Source organism: Triticum dicoccoides, chromosome 6B, assembly GCF_002162155.2.
Source record: "Triticum dicoccoides isolate Atlit2015 ecotype Zavitan chromosome 6B, WEW_v2.0, whole genome shotgun sequence".
NCBI lineage: Eukaryota > Viridiplantae > Streptophyta > Magnoliopsida > Poales > Poaceae > Triticum > Triticum dicoccoides.
The window spans coordinates 665,979,895-665,991,525 of record NC_041391.1 but is presented as its reverse complement, the minus strand read 5'-3'; the positions used below and the strand labels follow the sequence as shown (position 1 = coordinate 665,991,525).

Genomic DNA, 11,631 nt, shown 5'->3' with positions numbered 1-11,631 from the left:
CCTTTTGGTCCCGGTTGGTGGCACCAACCGGGACCAAAGGCCCTTCCTGCCTAGGCAAGCCGCTCCGGCCACGTGGAACCCCATCTGTCCCGGTTCCTGTTCGAACCGGGACTAAAGGTGTGGGGCTTTAGTGACGACCCTTTAGTCCCGGTTCATGAACCGGGACAAATGACTCTTACAAACCGGTTCGAATGGCCTTTTTCTACTAGTGCTCGAGGAAACGACCGAGGAAGGGGACAACGTGAGTCGGTGCTTCATGTGGGGAAGATGCAAGAAGGGTGTCGCTAGTTCCTGGCGGCAGTGACGCGACACAGGGCAGAGATGGATCGGCAACAATGGAGGCCGCTGACGAGAATTTTTTTCCCACGGGGGAATTTTATGGAGGGAGAGAGAGATAGAACTGACATATGGGCTCCCTGTCATAACGTCCAATGTGGTCAAACAAACAAACATTAACTTTGCCACGTCAACGCTAGTTTGTGGCCCATCCCTGTCATGATCGCGCTCAGTTTTAACCAGCTGTGCCATCAATGTTTTTAGCTAAATTCTGCTTGATAGGTACTTCCTTCGTTTTAAAATGGATGACTTAACTTTGTATTAATTTTAGTAAAGTTAGTATAAAATTGAGTCATCTATTTTAGAACGGAGGGAATATCATCGAAGAAAAATATTTGGCTGTAGCCATAACATCAATTGTGGTAGTTCTTTCTTTCAATTTATCCTCTTCTTTTACTTTGGTGGCATTGCACTTCATCTTTTTTACTTCAATGACATTGCATAATACTCTTATATAAACTAATTCTAAATTGCAAGGATGAGAAAGTACGGTACGCACAAATAAGGATTCAACTAGGAGCATCTACCATCAGACTTAGCAAATCTGCACCCTTAAACGCCCGTAGATATGTCTGGTCAGTGACCAGGCGTGTATGTTTTAAGCCCCTATTTGTACCGTCTACCTAGGCTTTATCAAACCACCCGACACAAAACATGCATACTGATTCTTGCGTATATATGATTGCATTAGGTTAACCTTGGCGTGGATCTATAGGTGACAATTAAGTAATAACTAAACCAATTGCAAAAGGCAGCATTAGGTTAACCCCGGCGTGGATCTATAGGTGACAATTAATTATCTAAACCAATTGCAAAAGGTACATCACGCAGCTCTTCTTGGGATCCGGCTTGCCTGCTTCCTTCTCATGCTCCCATCCGTGCTCCCACTTCATCCTACGGCTGTCCTTTTCTTTTTTTTCTTTTCTAATCTAATCATCTTCCCCCCCCCCCCCTCTGATTTTCAGGGGGTGGGGCCGGGCCTTATTTTCTACCAATCAAATCAAGCCACGTACACGGAAGCACGGGGAGAGAGCAGGCAAGTCTCGTCCCTCTCCTTGGAGTGTACTGCCGTGAATCTCTCAAGAATAAATAAAAAGCTTCCGCAAATTTTGGGGAAATATAGTGCTAATGGTGCTCGAATCAAGGATTACAGCAGGGTGGAACTGTAGATTTATGACATGGATTTTGCTAAGCATCATTCTGCTCTCTGCATCAAGCCAGTGCGTACTACAGCTCGCCGCAGACAAACGTAGCTTAGTGGCTACTGGCTAGTGAGCGAGACTAAGCTTGAGATCTTAGTGGCTAGTAGCATACTACGTCAAAATATAAAATTATTTTTTAGACTTGGCAGGGCGGCCGAATTATATGCCATGCACAAAACAAGTGAACTACAGATTATTAATTTTATTTCCCTTCCAATAACGTTGTACTGGATCTACTCCACACTCCACCCTGCAAACTCTACGCTCCCCACTCCACACCCGGCAATATGATGAGTGGGGAGTACTTTGTAAGAGCCAGACACTAAGCATCGTCTTGGCTTAAACAACTCCACACTCCACAGACATAGAAATGCTCCCCCGATGCAACGTAAATAATTAATTTCCAGTACAGTCTGCAGACTGTTTACATAAACTAATGAATGTGGATCTCGAGGGTGGAAATAATATGAATTTAAAGGATTGCAGTAGCATACATATACAGTAGATTGCACCATCAAGTTAGGCAGCTCTCTTCACCAGCCTTTGCTTGTTTCTCACGCGCGCACACTGCAAACACAGCTAGCTCGCTAGTGAACCGAGAGAGGAAGTAGACTAAGTTCGAGATGGCAATGCCAATCGTGAGCGCCGCGGCGGGGGTGATGAACCCCCTCATCAGCAAGCTCACCACGCTCATGGGAGATGAGTACAAGAAGCTCAAAGGAGTGAGGAAGGAGGTGGCTTTTCTAAAGGACGAGCTCAGCGCCATGAACGCTGCCCTTGAGAAGCTAGAGTACATGGAGAAGCTGGAGCCAGATACCAAGAACTGGAGGGACCATGTCAGGGAGATGTCGTATGACATGGAGAATTGCATCGATGACTTCATGCAGGATATTGGAGGTGCCGATGCCAACGCCGGTGCAGGTTTCGTGAAAAGGATGTCTCGGCGCCTAAAGACGCTGAGGGTGCGTCACCGGATTGCCGGCCGGATCGAGGAGCTCAAGGCTCTCGCAGAACAGGCGAATGAACGGCGATTAAGGTACCACAAGATTATGACACTTCCCCTTCCTTTCTCCTACTCTGACCCTTCTCTCTCCCAGATCCGGTGGCCTTGCCGGCCGGGGAGGTGAGAGAGGGGGTCCCGTGCTCCTCTTCGTTAGTTTTGCTTGTTGTGTCCCTGGTGGCTTTACCCAAAAAGGGTTTTCCCCCGCTTTGTATACAAAGCAACCAACCAAACCATACAGGGATAGGTGCTGGGCGGAAGCAGCACAATCACGCCCAAAAAAAATGACAGAGAAAGAGCAAAAGAAACAAATGCCGACAACGGCAGATCAACAAAAACGAAGAAGCCTCGCGATCGCTGCGCCCACCGAGCTCTTCCACTAGGCTCCAAGACTCCGAAGCGCCGGCACCAATCAACACCTCCAAGAAGGATCGTGGCGATGACGACGCTGCTGCCAAGAGTTTCCCCCGGTACACGACGAGGCGAGAGGAAGGGTAGCCCCCGACGCCCTCCCGGAAGGTCAGGTGGCACCTACAGGCGCCACCGCGCCGGAGTCGGCCACGCCGACAGGGGTTTCCCCCGATCCCAACCCACACCTCGGGCGCTCCAGATCCAGCCACCAAACCAACCACCACCCTGCGCCAACGCGGTCATGAGGCCCCCACGCCGTCTCACCACGGCACTGCGAAGTAAGGACAGCGCGACGAAGAATCAGAGCCAGGACCAGGGCATCAGCACCGTCGGCACGCGGGAGGGCCCCACCTCCACCTTTAGCGACGGTAGCCATCCGGATGCAATAGCGGGAGCACACCAGGCCCGTAGGCCCACAGGCCCGGCCGAGCCCTCATGGGCCCGTAAAGCTCCCACCTTCGCGCTGCTGCTGGCACGCCATCGGCGCCGACGCCCCATATTCGAGCCGCTCCTCCACCTCCCCACGCCGCAGACAACGAGACCACGCTGGGGGGCCGGCCCGCTAGGGCCCAACACTACCACACCGCCCCGCCGTCACCACGCCTGCCGCCAGCCGCCGTCGCAGGGCCGCCGGACCGCAAGCAAGCCGGGCTGCACCGCCGCCGCCTCCCTGCCCCCGGAAGGGAGCATGCGGGCGCGGGGACGAGTAGGTCTGCCGCCGCCGGCACCACCAGCCAGCGCCGAGGGCGCCCGCCGGCAGCGGCGGGGGGAGACGGGGGAGGAGGGGACCCACGGGAGAAGAGCTCGAGCTCCGCCCCGGCCACCTCTCGGGGAGGCGGCGCGAGGCGGATCTGGATGGAGGAAGGGGAGGGCGGAAGGGGGGCGGAGGCGGGGCGCGAGGCCGGCGGCCGGCGGCGGCAGGAGGGAAGGAGGGGAAACCCTAGCGCCTAGTCGCGGGCCTGGGCCAGAGTTTTACTACTGCGGCGCGCCTCCCCTGGTGGCTTTAGGATTTTACCCTCCCGGAATAAACAAGATCTGGCTTTGTTACTCCTCCCCTTAATCCCGTCCATGGCGGCTGGGATGGAAGGGGCAGCAAGAAAGCAGATCCGAGGCCCTCCACCGGGCTATTGCAGCCGTCACTTCGGATCCTTGGTCATGTGCTCTCCTCCCCCGTGAACTGGCCACCATGGTGCTGGGCTGGTGGCAGCAGTTTTGGTGGAGGATTGCTGCTGCTTGTACATGGATCTGAACCCCTGTTCTTTATCCTCTTCTTGCTTTGGTGTGCTTGTTCGTTCCATGGATCTGAACCCCTGTTCTCTTTTCATCCTTCAAAGTCCCTTCAGCTCTTCAACATTGGCAACTGTAACTTCCTGCTTTGACATTCTAATAAATTCCAGGTACAAGATTGACGATTGCAATACTAGTTGTGGCTCTGTGGATATTGATCCGCGGATTTCAGTGATCTACAAAGACGCTGCTGGACTTGTGGGTACTGATGGCCCAAAGAAGGAGGTTGCCAGTTTGTTAACAGTCACCGAGAAGAAGCTCAAGGTGGTGTCCATCGCGGGATTCGGAGGACTGGGTAAAACTACCCTTGCTAATCAGGTGTATGATGATCTCGAAGGGCAATTTGATTGTAAGGCATTTATTCCTGTCTCTCAAAAACCAGACATGCCACGGCTTCTCAATAGCCTAAGATTAAAGCTTGGGATAAATGAGTCCTCTGGTATTTGTGAGGTGCAAGACATCATCGGTCAACTTAGAGAATACCTTGCAAAAAAGAGGTATAGTTACATCTTTACTTCTACAAGCATTCTTGCATTTCTGCGGGATAGTTATGAGTAATAGTTTAACTAGATTTAAGTTTACACCCTATGTTTCCAAATGTATTTTGGTTGTCCACATATGAGCTTTACTATTGTTAGAGTACGTAATGGGCCTAATGGGCCCATTAGTCTTAGGGTTAATTAGAGATAAGGGTCGCTTGCTTAGGGTTCAAGTAAACTTTGCTTGGGAGTCAAGTAAACCTCTCTATATAAATAGAGCAGATGTATCAATCTAATCAAGCAAGAATTAAGAAGGAAATCCCTTCCCTCTTGCCCGGCCGTGGGCAAAAAGGCCCCCGGCCGGCCCTCTCGCGCCCTACTTCTAACAGCGCCATAACAATTTGGTATCAGGTAGCTCAGTTCCGATCATGTCTTCGCCGCCGCCCACCCCGTCGCTTCTGCTGCCGACCGTCACCACCACGCCGCTGGCCATCTACACCGCGTCGCTGCCCTCCCCGTCCGCGCTGCTGGCCATCTACACCGCGTCCCTGCCCTCCCCGTCCGCGTCGCTGGTCGCATCCTCCGGCGTCGCCACCGCCCAGATGCCGGCGCCCTCCACCGCACCACCGGCCGCCGCCTACACCCCGGAGATCACCGGGGTCCTCAACGACCTCGTCACAGCCGTCCAGGGGATCCGGCTGTACCTGGCCAGCCCCTACGGGCCGCCGCCGCCCCTGCCGCCGACCATCGCCACCGGGCCGCCGGCCCTGCCACGGTACTCGCCGCATCCAGGGGCCTCCGTGGCGTTCGCTGGGACGCTGCCGCCGCCGCCCGCCGCCGCCCCGCAGTGGCCGCAGTGGCCGACGCCGGCTCCCGCTGCGCCTCCAGCGCCCACCGCCGCCCCCGTGCCGCCGTGGCTGCTGTGGCAGCCGCCGCACCAGGCGGCCTTCGCCGCGCTTGTCGGGCCACTGCAGCCGTCGCTACAGCTGCCATCCATCGCCACCACCGCCCAACCCTGGCTGCAGTGGCAGACGCCGCTCCTGGCGGCCTCCGCCGCGCCCGGTGCGCCACCGCAGTAGCCGCTGCAGCTGCAGCAGCCACCACCGGCAGGAGTCCCGCTTCACCAAGTCCAGTCCCCGCCCTCTTCGTCACTGCTTCCGTCTTGGATCGCTACCCACCACGTGTCGGCGGTGGTGAGGCTGCAGGCTGCTGCGCGGCCTCCTAGCGCGTCGGCGTGTGCGGGAGATGTGTGGTCTGCAGATGCCGCTCCTCCAAGTTTCCCTTCGCTGCGCAAAGGACCTCGATCTCATCCGCTGCGTCGGGGATCTTGGGCATGCAGTTTCCCCCACGGGCAGCGGGCATGCTGTTTTCCCTGCGACATCGGCGGTTGGGGGGGCGCACCCCTCCTCGTCATTCTCCATCGCGAGCCCGCCACTCTTCCCTGTGCGGTGCAAACCAACAGCCATCCGGCAGGGAGAAGGCATGGTGTCACTGACAGCAGCGCACCGCGTCGCAGCACTGCATTCCGCCACCGGCCGCCGCGAGGGCGCCTCTGCTGGTCACTCTTGCGACCACTTCCAGCTGGTCATACACATGCACTCCTTTTGTCCAGGTGGTGTCCATGGAATCCAGGTGGCTGTACACGTGCACGTCCGATGTGCGGATGGTGTCCATTTTTTGTTAAGGGGTTCAAAATAAAGCGTCCCAGTCCATTTCAGGTTGAGAATAATAAAACAAGCCGAGATGTAAACCTCGAGTCGTGTCGTGTTTTTTTACAACGGAAGACTAATCATTACAAAATCATAAGAATTGGAAAGTGTGTTTTAACACTGATCCAACAGTATCAATTTGTTGTAACATAACTCACATAATATTAGATTAATTCTCTATCAAAGAATTTGAGAATTCGAAATGTACCTTACATACAAAAACCAGGGGAGAAGTGCAAGAAGGCCTTACAGTCAAGTTGCCCGCCAAGATCATGAGCCAACTGATGGGTCATTTATACGGAACTAAAGTTTAGAACACTAGCTCGTTGGCATTTTATAAATAAAACTAGATCAGTTTGCAGAATTCATCAATTCCATTTTAATGATATCAGATTAAAACGCAGAAGGGAATTTTTGACTGCGAGTTCCCCGCCCTTTTGAACATGATACTTAATTCATGTGCAGAATTATAAATTCGCACTGCCAAATGATCATTGGTTTGTTCATTACTGAATCAGATAGCTTTGCAAAATCAAAGTCTGAATTGTGGATTGCTCGCCTGCCACTGTACTGAACTTGTAGGTTCTTAGTAAATACTCCCTCTGTTCCAACTTACCTGTCGAAACAATGGATGTATCTAGAACTAAAATACGTCTAGATACATCCATTTCTTCGACAAGTAATTCCGGTCGGAGGGAGTATTCCGTATAAATAAAGCTGTCAACGTGATGAAGTAGGTCACTTGTATGTAACATTAGACAAATATGTGGAGTTGATATCTGGATCAACAAACGTTTATATTAGACCTACAGTCCAAGTAGCATTTTCATGCGGTGTTAAATTAGAAATATGCCTGTGATATGCAAATAAAGAAATACAATGTATACCATGTTGACCGTTCTCAGTACTGAATGTGTCATCATACAGCAGCAAAACAACTTGTTATGGAAAATTGGCAATGATCTGTTTTGACGGAAAAAAAATGTAAAACCTGCTATTTTGAAAGCCAAATTTTAACACGCCACGCAAGCTGTTGCTGTTATTTTGGCTTGAATGTCACACAAATATGTCTAACTTATCCATAAGAATGTCATTTGTGCGGCGTGTTTTTCCCAAGATTATTTGATTTTATCGATGCTTTAACCTGCAATATTTTTACTTGCCTCCTAATGCAATTTATAACACCATATTCAACAGGTATTTTATTATAGTCGATGACTTGTGGAATGAAGAAGCATGGGACATTATAAGATGTGCCTTTCCAGAAAATGGTAACGGGAGTAGAGTAATAGTAACCACAAGAGTGGAAGACGTTGCAATCTCAACATGTTCTTATCACTATGAGCACATCTACAAAATGAAGCCCCTCAGCTTTGAAGATTCGAGAAGGTTATTCACGAGCAGAGTATTTGGGTCTGAAAACAAGTGTCCATCTAATTTTGAGGAAGTTTCAAATGAAATTCTGAAGAAGTGTGGCGGATTGCCACTTGCAATCATTACTATAGCTAGCCTATTGGCTTCCCGTCGAGAAAGATCAAAGAATGATTGGGAGAACATACGGAATTCTCTAGGTTCCCAGTTTGCCATAAACCCCACTCTGAAAGGGATGAGGAATATATTAAACCTCAGCTATATGAATCTTCCTCTTCATCTCCGCACTTGTTTCCTTTACCTTGGTATGTATCCAGAAGACTATGAGATTATGAGGAATGATCTAGTCCGAAAATGGATAGCCGAAGGCTTTGTCAGTAATTCACATGGAACAAATTTGGAGGATGTTGGGATAAGTTATTTCAATGAGCTAGTCAATAGAAGTCTGATTCAGCCTGCAAGGGACAGAATCGGGCAAGTATGTTACAGAGTACATGATATGATGCTGGATTTGATCTTAAGCAAGTGTGCAGAAGACAATTTTAATAGTCTGGCATATAGTTCTGAAGACATGACAAGACTGCATGGTTGCACATACAAGATCCGTCGGTTATCCCTGGTCTCACAGGTTGATAGGATAACAAAGAAAACAATATCATGGAGAGCTTCAGATAGCATATCACAAGTTCGGTCATTGGTGTGGTTCGGAGATTGCAAGTCCATACCTCGTCTTTCTCAGTTAAAGTATATCCGTGTGTTATCCTTTGAATGTCCAAATTCATTTGGGGATTCACATTTGGACCTCACTGCTATCAGCCAATTGTTTCAACTGAGGTATTTAAAGGTTTCAGAGCATTGGTGTGCAAAGCTTCCCACTGAAATTCGGGGGCTTGTGCATTTGGATACGCTGGCTGTAGGATATGGAAGCATCCCATCAGACATAGAGCACTTGCCCTGCTTGTCTAATCTGAAATTGGGTTGGTATGCGATGATAGCGTTACCTGAAAGGATCGGGAACATGGAATCACTTCACACACTCCATGGTTTCGGACTGGAGATGAGTTCGCTGGAGGCCCTTGAGGGCCTTGGTAAGCTGACTAATCTGAGGAGTCTGAAGCTTTGTAACCTTGGTGATGATGAGTGCAATCTGCTGGAGAAGGCAGTGAAGTTTGATGCTTTGGTCTCTTCTATTTGTAAGCTACGCAACCTTAGATATCTCCTGGTGGTAGGCGATCATGATGATAAGGACGAAATTTTAGGCTCAGTTTCTGATCCTCCTGCCCTTATCGAGGAAATGTACCTTAGCGGTTGGAAGATCTTGGGAGTTCCTAAATGGATTGGTGATCTCAATTGCCTGCATAGCCTGGAATTATCTGTTAGGGAGACGAAAAATGATGGGATTACTATTCTTGGAGGACTGCCATCCCTCGTCTACCTCTACCTTATAGTTGCGACATGCCCTAAAGAAGAGGCTGTAATCGTCAGCAAGGGATTATTCCCTGTTCTGGAGCGCCTTACATTCCTCTCTGAAGAAGATGTTACAACATATCTGGGTTTCGAGGCAGGAGCTATGTCCAAGCTACGAGAGCTCAGTCTGGAACTCAGAGTGCCGCAGTGGGGTGGAGCTGCACCAGCCGGCATGGAGCACCTCTTAGGCCTCCAGCAAATCAGTGTAACTCTACTCGGTAAGCCTCTTGAACAAGTGGAGCTCGAAGTCCGGTCTGCGTTTACCCCATCTTTTCGTCTTCGCTCCTCCGTCTCCGCCCCTTTCCTTCTTTCACTCCAATGGGTACGCCCGGTGAGTAGATGGAATAGGTGGTTGGATCCCTTCATCTGTATATAGCAGAAGTAGATCTAGGTGCAGGATGTGTCTTGCCCCTGTGGCGTTTGGCGTACTGCCGTTTTTGAGCCATCCACCGGCGCCTGTGAGCAGCGTCCGGTGGCCGCCGGCTGCACCCCAAGCTGATTGTCCATGGAGGACGGTCGTGGTTTGGGACGGATCTGGTCTTTGCTCGTTTAATAAGCTCATGTGGTGGCTCGATTTGTACTGAAATGCAAACATGAATGGAATGTGTCTGGGTCCTTCGGGGCTCATCTCCTGTTCAAAAAAAAAAAGAAAAAAAAGTAACGCCATGCAAGTGCACCCAAACACTCCTTCCTTGACGACCACGTGCACTCAGCAGTCTGTCTCTTGACGACCTCTACTGTAACTTTCATCATTTCCTCTGGTATATGTTGTACTCTTTATCATTCATTTCTCTGGTGTTTAATTTCTCGAGTGTTGTTACATAAATATCTCGGTTGCTCTGTGAGAGGATATGAATCCTCAACCATTCATTTTTGCTTTCTACATGTTGCTGTATATCCAGAAAACCACGTGATTATTGAGGGATTATTTGGTTTGAGAAATGGCTGACAAAACGGTTAGTTTGTTACGGCTAGCTATAGTGATTTGCACGGACAACCTTAGAAACTGGTATTTGAAAAGCCTGAATGTGATTTGACTCTGATTATTTTCCAATCCTAGTTTCTGTTTTGTATCTTCCGCTTCTTTTAAAGCTAACAAGCTGTCACCTGCCTACTGATTACTGCACACTGATGTCTCTGCACTTGCCTCGTTCCAACTTACAAGGAAGGATCTCCTGCACAGCTCTTCACTAACGAGGATGGGATAGAATGTCGATCGAGCTGTCGAGTGACGAGTAACGATCAGAGTACTGATTACTGGATGCTAGTAGTAGTAGCTAGCGCCTTCCACGAGTCACTGAATTAACTATCGATATACGTACATGACCATTCGGGCTCTCTATGCAAATCAGGGGAAGCCATCAGAAAAGCAGAGGGCCGTTGTAAGCTCTCTTCAGGCGGTGTATGCAACTTTGCAGAAAATTCAGAATGTTGGCCAGGTCAGGACAGGATTCAACTTCAAGTGGTGGTCTGTTCCCCGAGGATGGCTGACTCGAAGCAGAACTTTCGAAACATTTTGGCCTATTTCAAGACTCGAAGCAAATCGGGGACGCCGAGTAGCTCGGCTGCGGCTTCGTCATGCTGTCGGCGAGCCCCGTGCTGTAGCACCGGTGGCTGGCTGCGCTCCTACGCGTGCACGTGGCCGGCAAAGACGAGGTTCGTCCATGGCGTGACGGCCCAGTGCTCAAATTGCACGCGCATCGATCGGCTCGCCCACCAGGTAGTGGAAGTTGCGGCGATTGAACGAGCACGACGAGCTACGGTGTCGGTCTCTCGGTCGGCGTGCTTCCTGTAACTGCAGCCACATCCCCTGCAGCATATACCTGTCGTACGCCGAGTACGATGCCAGAAAGACAATTACTGCTATTTTCCTTTCAAAACAGGAGAAAGGTGTAACAGCTCCAAGGTGCCCTTACACCTTTATGAACAGTAAATTCGTAAAAAAAACATAATTTTTCAGTGATCAAAGATTTGATGTTCTTGCAAAATTTCGGCCACAAGTAACATTCGTGGATCCTTGACAAAAAAAATATCACTGCTCAAAAGTGCACATAAACTTTGAACAGTGATTTTGTTTTTTTAGGTTAGGGCTCCTCGAATGTTATTTGTAGTTGAAACTTAGCAAGAACATCGAAACTTTGATCATGTTTGATGTCCCAAAGTTTCAGATTTAAAAAAAAATGTTTGAATTTGCTGTTTATAGAGTATGTAGTGGCACCCGGGTGTTGAAAGTCCTATCTCAAAATAGAGGTCAAAAGCCTCGATCTATTCATTACAAAAATTGCCTAAATACTTACACCAACTTAGCAGAGATCTCCGTATGGCTATTTCAGTCAAGAAAGGTTGGTCCATCAGAGTCGCCATTTGAT

General features: G+C 49.8%; 1 protein-coding gene across 1 annotated transcript; it reads left to right on the top strand.

The window, feature by feature from the left end:
* The first annotated feature begins 2,103 nt into the window (after positions 1–2,103).
* LOC119323876 (disease resistance protein RGA5-like) lies at positions 2,104–10,137 on the top strand. The gene is made up of 3 exons (XM_037597588.1): positions 2,104–2,574; positions 4,347–4,733; positions 7,622–10,137. The coding sequence occupies exons 1-3, from the start codon at positions 2,162–2,164 to the stop codon at positions 9,636–9,638; spliced, it is 2,817 nt and encodes a 938-aa protein (XP_037453485.1). The 5' UTR covers positions 2,104–2,161; the 3' UTR covers positions 9,639–10,137.
* Positions 10,138–11,631: the final 1,494 nt, after the last annotated feature.